Below are 23927 nucleotides of genomic sequence, written 5' to 3'. Positions count from 1 at the left end.
GGGGTTTGTTCTTCCTTGTCCCCTTCTTGGGGTGAAGTAAGAAGGGGAGAGATTTCATTTGACCTTCTATAGTCTATTCCCTTTGCAGTATTTCGTTTATTGGACACGAACATCTTCTGTGTGAGGAGCATTAAAGCAGAAGCACTGAATTCTGTGGTGCCTCTTAGCACCGGCTCTCCCATGTGCTAACATCAGGGGATGGAAGGTTATTTCGTTACCCAGGGAAACCTTTCAAATTGTGGCCATTGACCCCGCCTTCCTAATATTTAAGGCCTGGCTGCTCATTAATCCAGTTTAGGACTGATTTTAGGAACGTTTCCGGACAAACAGGTACAAAAACCCTATGTGCTGGGCACTCTGAACCAAATTTCATTTCATATTCAGCAACCAAGGCTCAGAGAGGCTACATACATTGCCCACTGTCTCTCAGCGTGTACTAATTATTAAACACTTGCTCTATGCTAGGAGTCAAATTACATGGAAGTCTCCCTTCACACCTTCCCAAATGCCATGTGTTTTATGCTCATTTTAATCCCAATAGTGCTCTGAGGTATTATTAGACTAATGTTGTAGATTAGAAAATTTGAAGCTCAGAGAGGTTGAGCCCCTACTTTTAGGTCGATACCCAGGTAGTGACCTAGCCAGAATTCCAGCGTAGGAGTGTCTACTTTTGACTCCAGGGCCTGTGTTCTCTCCAGGGTACTGCCTCTAAGAAGGCCTCAAGTGCATTGCGGTCAGTATGGCCCCAAAGTCCAAGTTCTTTACCCCTCATTATCACGAAGTTCACCAAGTGGTAACATCCTAGGCTGCGGGTGCAGCTTCTGCAAATATAGCTTCTGCAAACACATAGCGGCATTAGGGGCATGAGAGCAGAGGAGGAAATGGGGAACTGTTTAGGTCCATCAAGCGTGGAATAACCGTTTTACTGGTATGAGTGTCTCATTGTCTCATTATTATGCGGCAGTGAGTCATTCAGGGAAGGACCAAAAGGGAAAGTCCTGCCCCTTGTCATCTTTTTGAAGTGTCAGTGAGAACCGTTTAGGCGGGGAGAGGCATAAAGTGGGCCCTGGGAGTCGAGCTACCAGTTCTCCATCCTCACCCTTAACCGCCCGGGGGCCCGGAGGCGAGAAGCGCCGAAGGGGTTAAGTGTAGCAGGGGAGCCCAGCCACCGCCCCTTCCCAGCATTGCCTCCCAGAATGCCTCAGGCTCGCATCCAGTTCCCGCACCTCGCGAGACTCCGCCCAGTCTCTTCCCCGAACGACTGCCCGTCCCCCTTCTTTACCGAGGTTTGCGCGAGGCGGAGGAAGGGAGGGGAGGGCGGAAAAGACGGGCCGCGAGAGGTACGCCGGGAAGTGTGGTCCAAGCGCTTCATGCAGCCATATTCTTCCGGAGCCGGGGAGGCCAGAGAGGCAGTCGGGACTACAGTTCCCAGCCGCCTTTTCGGTTTGTTTTTGTTCAAAAAAAAAAAAACCCCACACTCCCCCTCCTCACTCTTCACACACACTCACACACACACACACCCACGGCAGACACGCACACACCCGGGCGCCGAAGGGAAAGCCGCGTCTCGCTTTCCCGCCCCGCCGGCAGTCCTGTCTCGGCTCCTCAGCAGAGCGGGAAAGCGGAGGCTGGAGCCGTGACCTCTGACCCCGTGGTTATGCGGAGCCGCCGCATTCCTTAGCGATCGCGGGGCTGCTGCCGCCGCCGCCGCCGCCGCCGCCGCCGCCGCCGCCGTGGGCGACTGACGCAGCGCGGGCGCGTGGAGCCGCTGCCACCCCTCCCCCATCGCCGCCCTCGCGCCGGGTCTCGCGCCAGCCGGTCCCCGCACGCCCGCCCCCTCTGCCCGGCCGCACCCGAGTCCTCGCGCGCCGCCGCCGCCACGCGCCCCCCGCCGCCGTCGGTGCCCCAGCCCCGCGCCGCCGCCACCCGCCCCGCCCGGAGGTCCCGCGTGGAGCCGCCGCCGCCGCCGCCGGCGAGGAGGAGGATGAAGGACAAACAGAAGAGGAAGAAGGAGCGCACGTGGGCCGAGGCCGCGCGCCTGGTGAGGCGGGTCGCCGAGGGGGTTCAGTGGGGGACGCGGGGGGTGGGCTCGCCGAGCCCCCTCCACCGGGAGGGGGAGGGGCGAAGCCCTGCCCACTGCAGGAGGGGGCGGGGCCACCAATTCTCTAGGAACGGGACCCCCTCCCCCCCCCCCCAACCGCCCGGCGTTGGGTGGGGAGAGGTCCCCCGCCGGTTGGATGTGGCGCCTTTTTCTGCGGCTCCCCCCACCCCTTAAATTCCTGCGGAGGGGCGAGCTGGCAGGCCGACTCCTCCCCCTCTGGGCGGCGGGGCCCCAGCCTCCCCTTCCTCCCCTCCCCCACTATTTGGCAGCGTCTGGGGGTCTGGGGCAGCTTCGTTTACGCACTCGGGGGAGTTAGGTTTCCGGGAAGGGTCGGAAGCTCCTCCCTCGCTTCCTGGTGGGCAATGGGGTGGTGCGTTTGACTCCAGGGGTGGGAAAACACCCCCAATTTTGAGGACGCGAGTGGCATTTTGAGCCTTCCCAATCTAAACCAGGTGTGTGGAGGGAAGCAAGTGCTTACTCCCTGCGGGAACCTTAGAGTAGTGGTTCTCAAACTTTAGCGTCTTGGACATCTGGGAGGTTTTTAGGAATGCTCGTCCTAGGGCCCTACTTAAGATCCTCTGAGTCCGAGGTTCCGGAGTAGAGTCTGAGTGTCTTCATTTTAACCAGGTTCCTGTGTTGCCTGTAATGCAGGTGGCCCCGGACCACACTTTGAGAAACGCTGACTAGAGTGTTTTACTTCCTAAGCCAGACTGGAGCTAGATAGGCACTGTGCACAGAGTGCCTCTACTTTGCAAAGAATGTATGTGTGAGTCCACTCCTTAGCGTACTGGTGCATGTAGACATGAAGTGTTGGACAAAGACCAAGTACCTCTGTTTGAAGATACTGCTCGCTGAGAACTTAGCAAAGGAGAGAGTAATTTGAGTGTTGGAAGCTGCCTGGTGAGGAGGGTTGTGAGTTTTTTCACAGCGTCAGAGGACTTGTAAGTGAAATACCGTCCTTTTGGATTTGCACCCACAAAGCTGAGATACTGTGAGACGTGTTCTCATAAAATCTTTCGGATGACAATAGTAATAGTTCATACTTCTCCCAGAGATGTCACTTCCTCAAGTGTCACATAGCAGGGTTATAGTGTGGATAGCATACATTCCTCTTGGCACCCTGTAGTTGATACGTAATTACTACAATTGACTTTTTAATGGTGAATGAAGCTTCATCTTGTAGTCTTTTGCTTTATTTTGGGAAGTGAGGTTTCTGCCTCAAAGGTGTTGTGCAGACAGAGATGGCTGTGTGTTGAGTATTGTTACAGGTCTGTGGTAGGTACGCCTTTTTCTTACCTGGGGTGTATGAAACTCAGTTACTGACTTACAAGAACTAAAGCTGTTGGGTTTATAAGAGAATTTTCACTGGTGTTCCTGATTGTCTTCCCCAGGCACTTGTTGCCCAGTGAACAGAAATAGCAGTTGTTTGTGTGCTCAAGTTTCATGCTTCAGTTAATTTGTTTTGGTTTGGCATGTGAAAATTGGAGATTTTGAAGTTCATAAATATTTTTTTGATTTGGTCAAAATTGAAAGCTGTGGCTGGCTTTGAGATCTCTTGGAAATTTTAGGATTTCTCCAGTGTTGCTTCACTTGGAAACAAATTTAGGCCTGAAGGAGAGTCGGGGAGAGCCAAAGGATGTGCTTGCTCTCTTTCTCCTCGAGGTTGACTCTTGCGTGTTCATTGGAATTCTCCTCCGAGTCCCTGTTATGTAGGTGTTTATGACTCTGGGCACCAAGAGGAGATTTGCTTGCCAGAGTTACTTGTTAGAGGTAGGTGAAAGTACCTTTAAATCCTGTGTTATTTATGTTCTGATGGAATTTTAAAGTTTGTCTCAAAGCTCTGTTGGCTCTTACTAGATGAAAGACTTCAGGAACTTGGGGTCCACTATTCTGTTAAGCCTCTTTAGGTTCTTGAACTTAACTGTGATGTGATCTGAACTCCAGTATCCAGATTGCTGCTTCTGTTTTAATTGGCTCAACCGCATGCCAGATTATCCAAGTTCTTTCTCTTTTTGTTCTCTTTTTGTTTTATGGCTCTTCGTTAAAGAATAATATGAGTGGGAATTACTTTGTAGTGCCCTTGAACATGTGAAAGAGGACTTTTGGAAACATGGTGCATAATTGTGCATATCTGTATTGTTTTTCTGTTAGAATTTTCTATCCCTTTGGATGGGACCACTTGGTGGGTGAGGAGTAACTTTTTAGCGTTCTCTCCCCATGTAAAGAAAATTTTTGCAACCTGGAGTGCTAGAGAGTTTGTGAGAGCTTATGCTGGACATAGAGCATCTTGACTAGAGAAAGCTGTAAGGGTAGGGAGGTTGATTAAATCTACTCTTTGGACAGGTGAATTTGGACTGCTTGCCATGGCAATCAGAGGCACTTGCTTTGGGGCGGTTTCATATTGCTCCTGACCTTGATTAGATTCGTGGCTAGAGTGATACTGGGAACTCTTTTAAAAACTATTTGGGTAGGAAAGAAGAGACTCCTGGAGAAGTTCAGTAGGGTAGTATACCTCAAGAGATTGATTTTTGCAGATGTTAGTTATGTTGTTGAGAAGTAGATACTCCTCTTTGAAACATTCTGTAGTATTGTCTTTTCTAGATATAAGAGGTAGACTTTAGAGGGTTGGATAGTGTAAATCCTCTTGCTTGTTAGGAACAATTTGTTTGGGAGAAATAGCCAAGGGGATTTCCCTTTAAATTGAATGTCCTTAAATGGATTCTCCCTGGCTTTGAGACACTCTTCATTGTACGCTTTATCTTTCACTTTGATTCATGACTGACCATTCTTACATCAAACATTTTTTTTTTCTCTTTGAAGTAGGAGAAGAGATACTTTTTTTTTTAAAGTGTGCTAGAAAGAGACTAGGAATAGAACACTGCTGAATTGTTCTGGTACTAAAAGCTGGAGGCATATACAATTATAATAAAAGTGAATACTTTGTATCTTTTGATGTAACTTCCTTTTAGAGATTTTGTTTTCTCTCAGATTCTCAGGCTCATCCTGACTGTTGCTTAAATAATTGGTAACTGATTTTTCAGAGTCATGCTTCTTTTTAAAAAAAATTATGGTACAGAAATTGACTAGCTCAACTCACATTTAGTATCAAAGAAGTGATACCTGTGGCAGTGAGCGTTAGTAGCTTGTAACCAGGGTTTGTTGTGGATTTGTTCAAGTCAGCACTGCTTAACTTGGCTCTTAGTCAGGTTCTTAGAATACAGAGGTGAATAAGGTTTGCCCTTGAGGAGCTTATGGTCTTCTGGGAGTGGAGAAGGTCTAGACCCATGAGTAGCATTTTACTACTTGCTAAGTGCCATTGTAGATGTACAAATGATAAACAGACATCCTGGTTCATGCTTATTGTCCAGGCATAATTATGCCTACTTTCTCTCTTTCACTCACAAGTGCCCTACTTTGGAAGGTAAATTATGTGTTGTGGACTAGGAGGACACTGAAAGCAGACATTTAACTCTGCTTGGCAGGGATCAGAGAAGGCTTCCTGGAGGAAGGTGCTTTCCAAACTGAATCTTGAAGGGTGAGCGGAAGTTAGGGCCATCACAGATGATGTTAGCAGGAGCTAGTGACAAGAAATAGCAGTCGTGTGTGTGCGCTCGCACATGTGCTTGTGCACAGGGTGGAGAGTGTGGGAATTGGGTAGAACTACACACAGTTGTTGGAACGTGAAGCTTGTGGATTATCAGTTTGGCAGTGAGGTAGAGAGACAGGCAGGCACCGGATTCTGAGGACCTCGTGTGCCAGGCACCATAGGCACTTACTTCCATTATCTCTAATCTGTTTAACAACTCTTACGGGAAGACATCAGTATCCTTCCATCACAAGTGAGGGAATTTAGGCTCAAGTTGGGTAGATAAGGTGCCCAAGTTTAGCAGGCAAGAATTTGAATCCGGGTCCGTCTGGTTCTATATAGCCTGTGCTTTTCCAGTGAGGTGGTGAACTCTTCAGAAGCTTCAGCTTTTCCTATATATGATTAGGTTGCTTTTGAAGGAGTTTAAGGTGGGAAAGTGATGAGGGCAGGTTTGTTTTGTAGGGTTGACCTCAGACTATAGCAGGTAGCTGGGATTTGGTCTTATTTATGTTGAATTCCTAGAATTGTCCCTGGCACAAGTAAATATTTCGTGTATTTGTTAAGTGAAGGATGGCAGAGAAGGAAGAATGCATTTGAGGAAAGTGGGGCTGGTTATGGGAGTATTAGTGAAGGGCCTGTATATCGGGTCAGGGAAGGAACTGGGGGACAGGCGAGAGTAGGAGTGCTGCCTAGGTTTCTGCATTAGGTGAATAGACAGGTTGTCAATCAAGGGCAGCGATATGGAGGAAGAGGCACGATTAATTGGAGTTGCCAGTTAGATTAGAACAGATGATCAAGGGGGGAATGTCAGTACAGACCTGAATGTTTGAGTCAGAAGCTGGGGGAGAAACCCAGGCCAGAGGTAAATATTTGGGAGTTAGCAGAATATAGGTAGTAGTTGAAGCTACGAGAGGTGCTAATGCTACCCGAAGAGAATGTAAAAATTGAAAAGAGAGGTTAACAATGGGACCATGGTAAATAGGGGCTTTATTTCAGCACCTGCTTCTCCAAAGCATGACTTACTTCCATTAGTGCGAGGGGCTCATGTTCTTCCATAGGGAGAGCCTTTAGCAACAGTCCTGTCAGACTGCTTGCTTTACATTTTATTTGGGACAAAGTAGTACTTAGTTGTTACAGTTGTTACAGTGACTGCAAGATATTGGTGTGGTTTGGAGTTACCTCAGCAGCTACTGGTAGAGACAGTACAAAGCTACTGGCCGCTTCTTTTTTCTCCCCGAGAAGGACAGCATTTCCAGAACTTCCCTGCACCTTCATGTGAGAGAGATGCAGTTGCTCACTAAGAAACTGCTGCCACGACCCTGTTGCAGATGATGCCAACGTAAATGGGATGCTCTGTTTCCCATTGCTTTGCCTGCCCCCATCGTGCAGAATCAGAGCATCATGTTGCCAAATGGCAAAATGTACCGTGGCAGTTAACACCAGGATTTCACAACACAGTGGCAGAAACCATCACTTAAAAATACGGCTGCTAGGGGCGCCTGGGTGGCTCAGTCTGTTGTTAAACGGCCGACTTCGGCTCAGGTCATGATCTCACACTCCGTGAGTTCGAGCCCCGCGTCGGGCTCTGTGCTCACAGCTCAGAGCCTGGAGCCTCCTTCACGTTCTGTGTCTCCCTCTCTCTCTCTGCCCCTCCCCTGCTCATGCTCTGTCTCTCTCTGTCTCAAAAATAAATAAACATTAAAAAAATTTTTTTAAATAAAAAAAAATACGGCTACTAAACAGACTTCCTTGGGAAAGAAAATCTGAATGCATTTCTGTCTTGTCATTTATTGTATAGCCCTACGTATTCTGTGGTTTAGTCATGTGAACAACGTGAGGTTAGGCGGTAACCAGGGTTGCTGAGGCCCCACCCACGTACCAGAGCATGTATGCTAAGAAGATGTGTGTTTTTAGAATTAAGAATTAGACTGTTTATGCTAATTTCAGTGACTTTTAGCAACTAGATAGATATATACGTAATTTGGTTCCTGAAGCAGCTTTAACTATGGAGGGACCAAATTGTCAGCAGTGGTATCTCACAGCAGAACTGTAGCTGGTGATACAGACTGATGGATATAAATGGAAATTACACAGTGAAATCAGAACATTTGTATTTCTTCTTCAGGTACTAGAAAACTACTCAGATGCTCCAATGACACCAAAACAGATTCTGCAGGTCATAGAAGCAGAAGGACTAAAGGAAATGAGGTTTGTATTGTTCTTCTTTTTTTTTTTTTTTTTAACAATAGCAGCCAACATTTCTTAAATAATGTATTGTTCTTGCTGCTCAGCATGAGGATTTCATAGGGCATGTGTCTTTCTGTAGATACATAGGGACATGAGTAAGTGCACATATGCCTCCACCCCCCCTCCTGCCCCACGCCTGGCGTGGTATGGAACTATCTCCCAGGCTGTGTCTCCTCTGAGTGGAGGGTGAGAGTGGGTGAACATCCATTTGTTTTCATTAGAGATGCAGCAGTTTCCCTATTCTTCTTGTTCTTCTTTAAATCTTGACACGGAATGTGTTCTTTGTGTAAGGAGTCTGCACATTTTCTTTTGTATTCTCTATTGCGCATTTTAGTAATAGAGAAGGGGCAGACCCTGATAGGCTCTGTCTTGTTTAAAACTTCCTTCTTTTTTTCCCTTCTGTATTTTTCTGCCCTTCTTTCTATATCTCTGAAGTCCTTTATTTTAGGATCAAAGAAGGGTGGTCTCATCACTATAACAGCCACTGACCTTTTTTTCCTCCCTATTGATTCTAGCCATTTATCGTAGGGAATATACTAAATTTTAGAGTGACCTTGATTTTAGTCTCCTGTGATGTAGTTTTCCTAAAGCAGCAACAAGTTAGAAACCAGAGGAGTCGCAGGCATGCAAATCAGCAGCTGTCTTTAATCCTTTTCTCTCTTCGCTCTCACCCCAACCTGTTTGTTTGTTTGTTTGTTTGTTTTGTTTTTAATTTAAATGAAAGAGGAGAGCACAACACAGTGTCCCTTCTTGGGACTCAGAACAAACAATGTATGTTTTTGCTGGGTCAGCTTTATCTGCTTGAAATTGACCTTTTAGGGTCAAAAGATGCTCACTTTCCAGTCATCAGTTCAAATCTTCTCGAGTTGACAGTTTGTGGGGCGGGAAGACCAGGATTACCTAGATCACATTCATTTAAATAGTACCTGTGCACTGTGTAGCGTTATAATTGTGCTTTATTTTTGTTTTTACGGGCTATTTCCCATCATGCTGCCGTCTGCACTGCTGTTGGACCACTATACCTATAGAAGGTAAATTAGTCCCTTTGGGACAGATGGAACTGAGAACCTTAAATTGTTTCTGCTCCTTGCTCTTATAGGAATTAGGGAAGCAGTCATGGTAGCTCGTGATGAGTGAGCAGCTCTGTAATTTGTAGACAGAGGTCTAGTGTGTGGGAGTCACTGTTCTGCTGAAGGACTCTGCCGGCATGCCACGCCCCCTCGTAGCAGAGATGCTAGCACACCCACCGGATACTCCAGATTCTGCACAAGGTTCCTTTTAGAGATTGGTTCTTGGTGAATTTTTTTTTTTTTTTAGCATCCAGTGTGTTCCAAAGCAGAATAAGTAATAGGTTTTTTTTTTAATGGCTTTTTTAGACTCAGAATTTATTTTTAACACTGCATAAATTAAGGCCTCTGGTTCTGAAAAATCTTAAGAGGCTTTACTTAAGATCTTTATATATTTTCTGCATACTGGGGAGAGGGAAGAGAAGGTGCTCAGGTGAACCCTAGCACTGACGTGCAGGTGCCACACTCCGTTAGTATTAATAATGGACGTTTGTCTGTGTTTTTGACAGCTGTTCTATTTTAAGATTCAGTAAGTAGCCTCCAACTCAGTTATTGTTTTGGAAGCAACTGTTGTAGCAGGGACTGTGAAATAGGTTAATAATTCTTTTTCCCTTTTTATCTTTCTGGGTTTAATGTTTGAACATTGTTGGGTACCAAGTCCATTTGACTTACTTTTCTTTTTATGTTCCAACTTAAGTGATTGCTCCTGGGTAGATGTAGAATAAAACCCATCCTTTCCCCTTGAGAATAGAGGAAAAGCAAATGAAATATTCTTCTTTTGTGTGCTTATTAGAAAATATTTAACTGGGGATGAAAAGGTATGCTTATTTTCTTGGACGCTGGCATTGATTCTGTGGTCTTTGTGTTGATAATATGTGGCAGCTTCTGAGTATGATACATACAGGTTGGAATACAGAGGCAAGGAAACACAGATTTCTTTTTAATTAATATTAAAATTTAATAAAAATACTGGGTAATGTGTTTTTTAAAAAGACTCGTTGAACTTCAACAGTCATTGTGTGCTTTTTCTAAGTCTCTTGAGAACTTGGTTGGTATTGTCAAAAGGCACTAAGGAAGTGTCAGGTGTGGAACAAGGGAATCACATGACATGTCTTATCCGGGTGTGATTGATGGGAACTTCATTCGTTGCTGTTTTACTACTTTCAAAGTGGAATTGTTATGGGCCCTTTTCTGCTATATTTCTTGCTCTTTTCTTCTTGATTTAAGAACGAGTTAGAGGGTATTAGATCTTTGAGTAAGTAGGCATATAGATTTATATAGCCCTCATCCATCCTTGTATGTTTTCACAGTGGGACATCCCCTCTTGCATGTCTCAATGCCATGCTACATTCCAATTCAAGAGGAGGAGAGGGGCTATTTTATAAACTGCCCGGCCGAATCAGCCTTTTCACACTCAAGGTAAGTAATAGCAACTCTGTTCTTAAACTTTTAGTGTAAGTCACCTGGTAGGTCTGAGATGAGGCCCATCAATTTACATTTCTAATAGGCAGGTGATTCTGATTCTGTTGGTGCTAAATGGCACCTTGAGATGTTCTAGGGCGAACAGGGTTTTAGGAATTATTTAGTCCTATCAGCTGTTTTGTCTGTAGTCATCTTTTCTTTGTCTATGTCTTTGCAGATTGTGTGCAATGGAGGGATAAGTATGTGTGGGGATAACTGCAAATGTGCTTTAATTAGGGTTTTGTTTGTAATAGTATTGTGAAAGATAAATTACCGGGCAGCTAAAATAAGACCTACTCTATGGAAAATAACTGATGTGTGAACATACTTGTGGAAATTCAAAAACTCATTAGTGTTTTCTAAGTGACGCTAATTACAAAGGAAGAGAAGTTAAGTCAGGTAGAGTTCATAATAAAGCTTAAATAGAGCTGAAATGAACAGGCTAATTATTTTTCTATTACTTGTGATATACATGGCTGTCATTTAGGAGACTGACATGCTGCCTGCTGCGCTAAGGAGGCTAGCTTATATGGCTATCATTTAAACCAGGAGTTGACCTACTTTCTGTAAAGCGCCAGATAATAAATCTTTCAGGTTTTGGGGATCATACTGTCTCTATCGTAGTTCTTCACCTCTGCCATTGTAGCAATAGAGCAGCCATAGACCATTCATAAAGGGATGGACAGGTTGTGTTCCAATAAAGCTTTATTTTCAAAGACTGTGAGAGGGCCAGATTTGGCTTGGGGCTGTAGTTTGCTGACCTGATTTAGTCATAAGATGACCTGTTGAGGAAGCTGAAAATTTGATGCTGACCCTTTTACTGCATCCATAATGTGGTTATAAATTGCAGTAGTCTATATACAGACTTTTTCCTTTTAGTTTCCTTTTCTTTCCTTTTTAAATGTTTATTCATTTTTGAGAGAGTGTGAACAGGGGAGGGGCAGAGAGAGGGGGACAGAGGACAGAAGTGGGCTCTGCGCTGACAGCAATGAGCCAGATGTGGGGCTCGAACTCACGGGCTGTGAGATTGTGACCTGAGCTGAAGTCAGACGCTCAATCGACTGAGCCACCCAGGCGCCCCTTGTTTTATTTTCTTGATGGACTTATTTTCTTTAATTCAAATTAAACACTTGAGCAAATACCAGTTACATCACCTGCTATCATAAAATTTGATCTTTATGTATACTTTATGTATATTTCAGATGTATCTTATATTCGGATGTCTGTGCTGTTTTCTATATTATTTATAATATTTTGGCTTTTTTTTTTTTTTTTTTTTTGTTAAGAGGCAGCGTAATGTAGGGTCAGGAACCGAGCCTTGGTAGAGACAGAGCCCTGAGTTCAAAACCTAGGTTTATAACCTGGGACAGATTTAACTCTTCTTTATGGTAGTGTCTGCATCCCTGCTACAGAACCAGTCCTTAATAAATGCTAGCTTTTTTGGTGTTTCTTTAGGTTATCTTCAATTGCTCGTTAATGGCATTTTTCTATTATATGTTGTTGTATATAACATAATGGTACATAGGTATGTATAATTATGATTGTATTGCATATATAACAAATATGCATGTTGATGGCATATTTCTATATTGGGAGGAGAAATACCTTTTTCTATGAACACCTTGAGGGTAAGAACTGAGTTTTGTCTTTATAACTTGACCACATTTGCTTTATCCCTCTCTACATATGCATGCCTTCCCCTCTCCCCCCCCCCCAAACTATTTGCAAGTATTAGCCAGAACTGGTACTTCATTATTCTACATAACCATAATTTTATTATCACATGCAAGAAAACTAACATTGATACAGTAGTATTTAATATGTAATCCATATTCAAATTGTTCCTACTTCCCCAAATATTCTTTTTATTTTTTTTTACTTTAAAAATTTTTTTTCAACATTTTATTTATTTTTGAGAGATGGAGACAGCAGGAGCAGGGGAGGGGCAGAGAGAGAGGGAGACACAGAATCCAGAGCAGGCTCCAGAGCTATCAGCGCAGAGCCTGATGTGGGGCTCGAACCCACGAGTAGTGAGATCATGACCTGAGCCGAAGTCAGATGCTTAACCGACTGAGCCACCCAGGCGCCCCTCCAAATATTCTTTATAGCTTATATTTTCAGTCCAGTATCCAGTCAGGAATCATGCATTTCAGTTGGTTGACATGTCTCTTTAATCTTCATTAATGTAGAACAGTTCCCTTGCCTTGTTTTGTCCTTTATGGCATTGATATTTTTGAGCAGTTCAGGTCATTTGTCTTGTGGAATTAAATACATTTTTGAAGGACTAATAAAAGTGTAGAAATCTTGGTTATTTCCAGAGCTTTTTGTTTGCACTGTCGGATCATGTCCACTGTTCCCAGGTTGTGGTACAGAGCCACTCAGCAATGGAGGGTGGAAGTGATGGGATGTGTGGTATAGTAGTGATGGGTCTGGGTCTTGCCTGTAATAAGGGACAGGAAGGCACAACTTATTTAATTACGTTTCCCATTTTTTCTTTGGAAGATTTCTAGTGATACCTCTGAAATCCTGTGCCATTTACTTTGCCTAAATTTTATGTGTCAAGAAAAAGCATGTGCAGAATGGCTTCTAGATTTTCTGCCCTCTGCTTGGAAATATCTTCTAGTGGGGCCGTCAAGGTCAGAATTCTATCCATCCATGTGATTTTGCTACTTCGTGGAAAACAGGAATTTTTTTCAGTTCTGGATACATTTGTGTGGCTGTATCTATGATTACCAAAGGTTTACTGATAAGCTGGAGTCCTTTTGGGTATGCCACAGGGTTTCTTGTCTGATAAAAGTTAGTTTTGTGTCATGTGATGGTACATTTGACACTTTATATATAGATGTTTACATCAGTCCCCAGAGCTAGTCCTCAAGGATGGATGGGATAGATGAAATCTATCCAGGCTTTGAATTCTTTTTTTTTTTTTAATGCTCATTTATTTTTTAGACACACACACACACACACACACACACACACACACACACACACACACACACAGTGCGAGTGGGGGAGGGGCAGAGAGAGGGAGACCCAGAATCTGAAGCAGACTCTAGGCTCCGAGCTGTCAGCACAGAGCTTGACACGGGGCTCGAACCCACAAACCATGAGATCATGACCTGAGCCCAAGTCGGATGCTCAACTGACTGAGCCACCCAGGTGCCCCATGTTTTGAATTCTTGATTTGAATTGCTTTCCTTAAGCCTTTCCTCAAGTCAGCTGTCAGTGTCCATTATTGGTTAGAGGTAGGATTCATACTGTTGTTTACACTTGGGATTCCCTGTTCTTATAAAGCCACTCTGAGCTTCTTTGTAGTATTCTACATTTTTGGACTTTGATGCTGAACTACTACTATGATTTTGTGACTTGGTGGTTGTGTCACTGATGAATGTTGCCTATATTGGACTTTACAGCACTTACTGTCGGCATAACTGCAGTCACGTGAACATCGTTCAGTTTTTTTTTTTGTTTTTGTTTTTTTTTTTGTGGAATGATTCTCACATCGATACATCACTTTTGTTACTTAGGGCTATTCGCACTTTATTATACCTTGTGTAAGATATAGGGCTTACCCTTCAGGGTCTTTTAACCCAATTAACAAGCCCAGTTGGATCTTTATAATATGTAGAGCATTTTTTTTTTAAGTATAAAAAACATCTTTAGGAAATAGATGACCGTACTTGAAGTATCCATCCATTAAAATCCACAGTTTGCAAATAAAAGAAAGGAAAAAGCAAATGGAGGAAGAGAGAGCAATGATTATTGCAGCCTCACAATGTTATTTATATAACTACAATTAAAATATTCAGGTACAACTCCACACTTACAGCAGTTTCAAAGCTATATATGTTACTGTTAAATACCGAAAGAACAAATGAAGTAAGCCTAGACTTAGATACGGTGAAATCATGGAGACTGTCATTTGAAAGGCAGTATCAGAGAACATTTTGATTTGACTTTTGATACATGCACAGCAAGCAGAGTGGTCTTTTAAAAATGCAAATCACAGGGCATCTGGGTGGCTCATTTGGTTAAGCGTCAGACTCTTGATTTCTGATGAGGTCGTGAACCCAGGGTTGTGGGATCGAGTCCCTTGTCAGCTTCTGTGCTGAGTGTGGAGCCTGCTTAAGATTCTCTTTCCCTCTGTCCCTCGCCCCCTTGCACATGCATGCTTATGTGCTCTCTTTCAAAATAATAAGTATATATAAAGCAGATTACATCATGTCACTATCGTGTCTGGCCCTTGCCTACTCTGTGATGTGTTGTCCTGGTACTTTTCCCTTGGTTGTCACTAAAGCCGTCCTGGTCTTTACTTTGTTTCTCAACCCCTCAGACTTGTGTCCACCATAGGGCCCTGCACTTGCTAGCCCTTCTACTATAAAGCTCTATGGTGACTTCTTGTCCTTTGTTTGTTTTTTTACTGTTTATTTATATTTGAGAGAGAAAGAGACAGTGTGAGAGCATGGGAGGGGCAGAGAGAGAGAGATGGAGACGGAATCTGAAGCAGGCTCCAGGCTCTGAGCTGTCAGCACAGAGCCCGATGCGGGGCTCAAACCCACAAGCTGTGAGATCATGACCTGAGCTGAAGTTGGACACATAACTGACTGAGCTACCCAGGCACCCCTTTGTCCTTTGGTTCTTAATCCAGAAGTATCTGTTCAGTGAAGTTATCTCTACCCATCTAACGCTACAACATTAGGAGGGTTTTTGTTTGTTTCATAGCCCTATCAGTTTCAGAAATTACCTTGTTGGTTTGGTTACTTGGTTATTGTTAGTCTCTCCGTACTAGTGTATAAGTGCAGGGACTTTGTTTTCACGGTATCTCCTGTCTCTGGCACATAATAGGTACTTAGTAAGCATTGGCTAGATGAAAAGTAGATCATGGTATCATCAAAACCTTAGCTATCTAGTTCTCCCTGTAATTCACCTTTCTTTTATATCAGTTTTATAATAGAATATGCATGTTTTGGGTTATATTTTCTTTTGCTCAACAAGTCGACTTCTAAGAACCTTTTTTTCCCCCTTGCCCTCTTTAGAGCAGTTCTACATAAATCTGTGAAGGAATCTGCTGACACTAGAAATAAATCTGTCCCAGACAATGGCCATAATCTGGTTCCTCTTAATTGCGGAAGGCAGAAACTGAGCCATTAGAAACAGTTTAAACATTTTAGGTATGTTTTAGATACGATGTTATTATTCCTTTTAGAGTTTTGAACTTTGATCGTCTTGGCTTGTTACAAAAAAGAATTTCTACTTTCATTTAAAATGGTAGTGACATTTTAAGACAATGTCTTTGATAGTCTGTGTTAGTCTTATCAAATCTATGATCTTTTAAGTGCTTAGAATCTTAGAATTTTAGTGTAGAAAAGACTGTCAAATCATCCAGTTCATTTTCATTTTGCAGATAGAAAACAAACAGAGCATCTAACAAATTAAATAATTTATCCGTGATTATACATCTGTGTGACAAATGCTTGTGGCCAAGTTGGGAGTAGAACCCAGGGTCCCACCTTTTGAGTTTAAGTTCTTTTCATTATGCCAATTTAGAATAAAGAATTTTTCTACAGGTTTTTTGACCTTTGGTCATTTCATCTTTTTGGAGCAGTTTGTGAGTTCCTTGATACTTCTCGAAGTGTCAGTTTTAGTGTCTTTAGTGAAAATCCTTATAATTGTTTGCTTACTAAAGTAGCTTTTCATGTTTGGAATGTGAATTTTTAGTTATGGCTGGTTGAATTTCTGCACTCTGCATTAATTACATTGGCGTTTCTGATCATAGGTGTTCTTGTCTATGCTAGGATAAGTGATACATGGTGACAGTAAGAGCACCAGACTAGGAGTCAAGGTCTAGGTTCTAGTATAAAGCATCTCAGGTCTTACTGAACATGTCCATTTATCCTTCTTTGTCTCTAATGCTCAGGAGTTGAAATGGATTGGTCATTTAAATACTTAAGGTGTAAAACCCTTTTATGTTGTGAAATGGAGCTGCAAAATACAAATAGGTGGCTGTGAAACTGCTCTGGTTGAAACAAGCATGAGGGCCCATCTTCTCCTCTCTTGTGGGTTGTAGTGTCCCCACCCATGCCCCAGGCACTTAAGGATCTTTCCCAGACCCTGGAACTCTGTTGAAAACTTCCTAGAGTAAAAAATCTGTCAAGATCCTTCCTGTGCTCACATTCTAGCATCTAGACTATTTTGTGTGAAAAGTAAGTCGGCATGGAATAATTTTTTTTCTTGTTCCTTTGTGATGCATTTGGTATTTACTGGAGGCAGACCGTTTTATTGCGAGCCTTGTTCCACTCTGAACTGTAGGAGGTCTGCACAGAAGGCCCAGTTGGTAGAGCAGTGCCATTTGCTCTGGTTGATAGTAGCAGCAGTTTAGTTTCGATGGAGGCTTTGACCCCTGAGTTGGTAAGAGGTTCCTTACTTGTTTGAGTAATTCTCAAGGGATGTCTGGATCTGCCTGTGGAACAGGGGGTATTCTGTTGTTAGGATTCCAAGCCAGCTCAGAGAGAAGAGAGAACTTGATTGTTTTTGGAGCCCTGGTCACACTCTGGTTTTATGTCTAAGAGATGAACTACCTTTTGTCCTTCTACTTCCTGAAGTTCAAAGCCCTGTAATAATAAAGTGTGGTAAAGGTCAGCTACCACAGGTTTCGAAAGCACTGCCACCGGAACGGTTTTGTGGTCGCTCAGTGGGTGGGCAGGATGATAATTTCAGGGTTGCTAAAGTGATGTGTATTTTTGAAACAAAAGAATTATACTTCTAAAGTGTGACGGTAAAGCACTGGGGTTCTAGGAACATGAGGAAATTGTGCATGCTCCAGACTTCCGTGGGACTGTGTTTGAAAATACACACTTTTCTTTGGGTCGGCCAGGATGAAAACTGGGAGTATGATCTCTTTTCTCAGTCGTTCAGATCAGACTTTTTGGGAGAGTTCTTTGAGGAGCTTGTTCAGGCTGACAAAGTAGCTGCTTCTAGTTTAGCGAAGTCTGGAAGAAAAGCTGGAAACTGACATTTGAGTGCTAATTGTATTGCAGACAGGCATCATACTTCTTGCATTGGCCTCTTGCATTGAAACGTAAATACTTGTATTCCTGTACTAATGGGGAAGCAGTCCGAGAGAGTTTAAGTAAATGGAACCAAGTCACCTTTGTGGTTATTTGAGAGATTTGTATCAACACGTGGGGGACAGTCTTAAGAGGTTTGAAGTTTTGACTAGATGAGTTGGTTCTCAAATGGGGAGAATCTTTAAATTCTTTGTGCATCACGAGGCGGGAAAAGAATGGGGAGCAAAAAAGGTCTGTGTTTCTGTTCTGGAAGATGCTTTTTTGATTCAGTTTGACTAGATGTGCTTTCACATGTGTGCCTTTATGCGTCCGCGAATCCCTTCTGTTTTAGTCTTCGACTCTGTGTGCCAGTTTTTCTTGGGTAAATTAACTCGGGACAGTTCTCCTTCTACTTCTAACCTCTTGTACTTTTTTTGGTGTCCATCCCCATTGCCCATCACCTGAATTTAACCTATCCTCATATGCCGGATACTGAAATCGCTCTTGCCTGGGCCCCTTGCTTTCACTGTTGTCCCCCGAGCGTCCACTTTGCTCCTTGATAATCCACACAGTAGCTGGAGAGACTTTTTTTTTTATTTTATCTTATTTATTTATTTTTAAAATTTTTTTTTTTTAATGTTTATTTTTGAGACAGAAAGAGAGACAGCATGAGCAGGGAAGGGGCAGAGAGAGAGGGAGACACAGAATGTGAAGCAGGCTGCAGGCTCTGAGCTGTCAGCACAGAGCCCGACGCGGGGCTCAAACTCACAAACTGTGAGATCATGACCTGAGCCGAAGTTGGACGCTTAACCAACTGAGCCACCCAGGCGCCCCAGAGAGACTTATTAAAAAACATAATTTGACCACGACACATGTCTTTTTCGTGCCTGTCAGTGGTTTCCCATGGCATTTACCAAAAAAATCCAAACCTTGCTCAGCCACACTCCCCTTCTTTCTGTTCTTTGAACTTAAGTTCTTTCCAGTTTTAGGGTCTCCCATTTGGAACTCTTTTCTGCTTTTCCCTGGTTGTAGATCTTAAATGTTCGTTCCTCAGGACCTGTATCTCTAAATTGGATTTTCCTCTTGGGCCCCGTATTTTACTTAACGCTTACACATCTATGATTCTATAATTATTTAGGTGATTGTTTACAGAGTGTCTCCTGACTAGGTGTTGGGGGTAGAGAATCTGCGTTATTTTGTTTTTGGCCTCAAATATCTTCACCATCTATCATAGGAGGTGCTCAGTAAATGTTTGTTGGATAAATGTAGTGGAAAAACACATAGAAGGAGGTCATTACTACTTGACTGGTAATAGTTCTCTATGCCAAACAGTCAAATTGGTTTAGGATAGTAAGTTTTAGTATCAAAATTGAAACATATAGTATGGAATGTTTATCAGGATCTCTTTTCCATGGAATGAAGGATTTGAAAATCTGTGAAATGTAAGCTTTCTTTTCTCAAAAAAAAAAAAAAAGGCGCAGTTCCTTTTTAAAAAATTTATTTATTTAAAAAAATTTATTTTATTACATCTATTTGTTTTTGAGAGAGTGAGACTGAGCATGAGTGGGGGAGGGGCAGAGAGAGAAGGAGACATAGAATCCGAAGCAGGCTCCAGGCTCTGAGCAAGCGGTCAGCACAGAGCCTGATGTGGCGCTCGAACTCACGAACTGTGAGATCATCACCTGAGCTGAAGTCGGACACTTACCCGACTGAGCCACCCAGGTGCCCCAGTAGGCCCAGCGTTGCTTTTGAAAATTAGTGCCATATTTATTCCTGATCATCTGTATGTGCCTCCTCCCGCCGCCCTTGTTCTACTGCCTGTCTCTGGAAGCTTTTAGGCTCTTTCCCATGGGTATATACTTTAGTGTGTGTCATTTTTCACCCCATGTGGCTTACTCAAATGTCTGATGACATGGGTTGAGGGCTTATTCTTTATTTAAGAGCCAGGCTAGTGGGGAGTTCAGTGTGGTGGTTTTGTGGCTTCACTCGTCTCCTGCAGCAGTGGGAGCAGTTGTTGCTTAAATGCATGGTACTAGATTAAGGGCCTCTGTCTCCTCCTAATGCAGACTTTTAACAATTCCTCATCCTTGTCTGCCGTAGTACCTGGTTTAAAATCTGAGCACTCTGGAATTTAGAGGATGAGTCTACTTGGTTCTTTTCAGTACCTCCCTCTGTAACACTTAGATTTCATCTTTCTTTGTTTTGCTGACTTGTTTCCTTTGCTTCTCTGTTTTTTTCTCACCGACAACTTCCAGATTATATCTCCACCCTGGGTATTTCCCCCTGAACATCAAATTTGTATCTATTAAATTGCTTATTCAGTATCTCTGTTTGGATACTAATGGCATCTCACAAATAACATGTATGAAACCAATCTCCGGATTTTCCCACCTGAAACCTGTTGCACCCTTTTTTTTTTTTGCCTAAATCAGTTAAGGAGAATTCCATCTTTTACGTGGCTTAGGTTAGAAACCTTGGAGTTGTCTTGACTCCTTTCTTATCATGGCACATGTAATCATCAATAAATCCTGTTTGCTTAACTTTCAGAATATATCCCATTTTACCTCTATCCCTCACCCACACCCTGCTTTAAACCGTCGTCTTTCCCCTAGATTATTATAATAACCTCCTGGTTGTCTCCTTGCTTCCGTTCTTGCCACTCTCCTCAGCACTGGAGCCAGGAAGATTTTCATTTTCATTTTTATTTTTTATGTTAGATCATGTCATTCCTCTGCTCAGAACTCTCCAGGGTTTACCCTCCCTCGCATTCACTTCGGGTCAAGACCAAAATCTTTGGAGTCATTTGCAGTGCTCTTACAAGATTGGCCTGCACCCTCACTCTCATCCCCTTTCTTCTTACTCTGCCCCTGGGTCTCTCTGCTGGGTAAACACAGTGGCTTCCCTGGTGGTCCTTGAACGTGTTGCCACTGTTCTCTCAGGGCTTTTGTCCTTACTGTTTCAGCTGTCTGCCATGCTTTCCCCCCATGTATGTGCATGCCTTGCTTCCACAGCCCCTTCAAGTCTTGCTCAGATTGTACCCTAATCCCTCTCCACCCCTTAATACTTCCCTGTTCCCTGCCTTTTGTTTTTCTACTTGATATTTATATCTACTTGGTCTGATATTAGGTGTGTATTTTGTGTTTTGCTATCGTTTGTCTCCTCTGAGTAGAGCAAACTTTGCTAGAGGACGGGTTTTTAATTTTAGTTACTGTTGTCTCTCAATAAATATTTGTGTAAATGTATCATAGTTTATTTCTTTTAATTTGATAATATAGTAAATCCTGTTAACAGATACTTTTTTCCAGTGCTCAAACGTCCTTGTATTCCTAGTCTTTTTAAACATACATTGCTGCATTTAGTATGAATCATTTATTTAGGATTTTTACATCTGTATTCATAAGTGATATATCTGTGATATTTTGATTTCAAACTTTGTTCTGTTTTGGTGTGAAAACAAGCCATGCTGTTTTCCCTCTCTTGATTCCCTGTAGTAGTCTAAGACAGATTTGTTCTATTAGTAGAACGTGTATAAAACCTACTGGGCATGATGTATTTTATTTTGTGAATATATTATCTTTACTCTTTTCTTGTGAAATGCATAATTTTTAAAACAATTTTTTTAATGTTTATTTTGAGAGACACAGACACAGCACGAGTTGGGGAGGGGCAGAGAGAGAGGGAGACACAGAATCTAAAACAGGCTCCAGACTCTGAGCGGCCAGCACAGAGCCCGATGGGGGCCTCGAACCCATGAACCATGAGATCATGACCTGAACTGAAGTTGGATGCTTAACCAACTGAGCCACCTAGGTGCCCCTAAAAATAATCTTCATGTGAATAGAATCATGTGTTTTCCTCTGAGTTGTTGCTTTTTATCATTTCTGAGCTTGAAATGTGCGGATGCGTTTAATTGACACACATATTTTCTGCTGTGTGCTGTCTTACAGTGTGAATATACCATGATTTATGTGTCCATTTTATTCTTGGTATGTTTTTGGGTTTGTAACACACAGTGCTGCACTGAGTACTTCTGTACGCGTCTCCCGGTGTGCATGTGGAGGAGCTTTCCCTAGAGTGTGTGTGTTGCTGGGAATGGGACTGACCAGTAGGCCTTGCACCTGATGGGCATTACTAGGAAGTACTGCTGCTTTTCGGAGTGAATATGAATTCCTGTTGCCTGACAGCCTGAGTATCGTGGATGTAAAATAGTATTTTGTGCTTTTCTTCCTGTTTTTAAATTATGGCATAATTTTCATACAGTAGAATTAACCCGTTTTGATGTAGTAATGTGCAATTCTGTGAAGCTTTTTAAAAGTTCATTTGATTTTTTTTTTTAGTTCACATTCATTTTGACATTTTATTGGGTTATTTAAAGAAATGCTGTAGTGGCTTTAACGCAGTTGCTCCAGTAACTGTTAATGCTAATGTGCTTCTCCCTCCCCTAAAAATTCAGCTTTACATTTGTATACAGTAAAATTCACCCTTTTTTAGGTTATAATCCTTTGAGTTTGACAAACAAAATTACCATCATAATTAGGATACAGAGCAGTACCATCACCCCAGAAACTTCCCCCGTGCCCTTTTGTGATCTGCTTGTCTCTCCACCCTAACTCCTTGGCAGCCATTGATTTGTTTTCTATCCTTGTAGTCGTATAAATGGAATCATATGTTATGTAGCCCTTGGAGTCGGCTTCCTTTACTTTGTATGAGGTATTTGAGATTTTGCCATCTTGTAATGTGTATCGTATCAACAGTTTGTTTCTTTTTTATTGCTGAATAAAGTCCCATTGTGTGGATCTACGACATTTTGCTTATCCATTTCTCAGTTGATGACATTTGTATTGTTTCCTCCTTGTGATTACTTTTTTTTTTAAGCTTATTTATTTATTTTGAGACAGAGTGTGCGGGGGGGGGGGGGGTGGGCAGAGGGATAGGGGGACAGAGGATCCTAAGTGGGTTCCATGCTGACTGGCAGCGAGCCTGATGGGCTCGAACTCACAAACCGTGAGATGATAACCTAAGCCAAAGTCAGATGCTCAACTGACTGAGCCATCCAGGTGCCCCCACAGATGACCTTTAAAAAATATTACAGCATTTCACGTGAAATGTAAGATTCTTATGATACTGTTCTTCCACTCACCCATTCCTAGCCTTTGTGCTGTTGTTATACATTTTACTTCTTACATTTTGGAAAACATTATTATTACCTTTGCTTTAAACAGTTCTTTTTTAAAAAAATTTAAGTGGGGAGAAATGTTATTTTTACCCATGTTTACCATTTCTGGAGTTCTTTATTCCTTTATTTTCTAAGTTTTCATTTGCTACCATTTTCCTTCCTCCAGAAGAACCTCCATTCACACTTGTCCTGCAGGTCTGCTGTGACAGGTTCTCTCAGTTTTTCTTTGTATGACAGTCTTTGTTTTGCCTTAAAGAATATGTTAGCTAGATACTGATTTCTAGGTTTAAAGTTGTTTTTGTTTCTCCCTTTCAGCATTTCAAGTTTTTTTTTTTAATTTATTTTTATTTTTGTGAGAGAGCATGAGCGGGGCAAGGGCAGAGAGAGAGAGGGGGTCAGAAGATCTCAAGTGGGCTCTGTGCTGACAGCAGAGAGCCCTGTGCAGGGCTCAAACTGACAAACCCTGGGAGCATGGCCTGAGCCAAAGGCAGAGGCTTCACTGAGCCACCCAGGGGCCCCTCCCTTTCAGCATTTTAAAGAGACCAATCCTTTGTCTTCTGGTTTGCATAGTTTCTGATGTTTGTGGCAGTTCTTATGTTTGTTCTTCTCTTTTCTGTTGAAGGCTTTAAAAATTTTCTCTGTATCTTAGATTTTGACAACTTGATGGTCATGTACCATGGTGAACTCAGATCTGTGGGTCAAATTTGAAATATTTTTAACCATAATTTCCTTAATTTTTCCCCTGTTGTCCTGTTTCTTCCGGGATATATGTATGTTTGACCACTCTGTATCATCCTACAGATCACTGAGGATCTGTATCTTAAATTTTTCCAATCTTTATCCTCTGTGCTTCATTTTGGATACTTTCTGTTGCTACTGGCCTTTTTTTTCCTGCAGTATCTAACTTGCTGTTAATCTCATCCAGTGAAATTTTCATTAGAGATAATTGTTCTAATCTTTAGAAATTCCACTTTTTAAAATATCTTCTATTTTCTTTTCATGTTGTCTCCTTAGATTTTTTTTTTTTAAGTTTGTTTATTTTGAGAGAGAGACAGCGAGCAAGGGAGGGGCAGAGAGAGAGGAAGAGAGAGAATCCCAAGTAGGCTCCATGCTGTCAGCGTGGAGCCTGTTGTGGGGTTTGAACTCACGAACTGTGAGATTGTGACCTGAGCTGAAAACTAGAGTCGGACGCTTAACCCACTGAGCCACCCAGGCACCCCCGGTTTTTTTTTTTTTTTTTTTT

The 23927-nt window shown here is 42.6% G+C and overlaps 1 protein-coding gene across 4 annotated transcripts in view; it reads left to right on the top strand.

The window, feature by feature from the left end:
- The first annotated feature begins 1490 nt into the window (after positions 1–1490).
- Positions 1491–23927, top strand: part of ASXL1 (ASXL transcriptional regulator 1) — a 74124-nt gene continuing 51687 nt past the window's right edge. For 2 of the 4 annotated variants that reach the window (XM_053200100.1, XM_027069831.2), the window contains exons 1-3: positions 1491–2041; positions 7813–7895; positions 10312–10420. In XM_053200100.1, the coding sequence (XP_053056075.1) occupies positions 1985–2041; positions 7813–7895; positions 10312–10420 (249 nt within the window). In that variant the 5' untranslated portion in view covers positions 1491–1984. Of the gene's footprint in view, positions 2042–2262; positions 2457–7812; positions 7896–7920; positions 8966–10311; positions 10421–23927 lie in introns of those variants that run through there. The other 2 variants (XM_053200098.1, XM_053200099.1) reach the window with 2 other exon arrangements.

This window comes from Acinonyx jubatus, chromosome A3 (assembly GCF_027475565.1).
Source record: "Acinonyx jubatus isolate Ajub_Pintada_27869175 chromosome A3, VMU_Ajub_asm_v1.0, whole genome shotgun sequence".
Taxonomy (NCBI): Eukaryota; Metazoa; Chordata; class Mammalia; order Carnivora; family Felidae; genus Acinonyx; species Acinonyx jubatus.
This window is presented reverse-complemented; position numbering and strand designations above follow the sequence as displayed.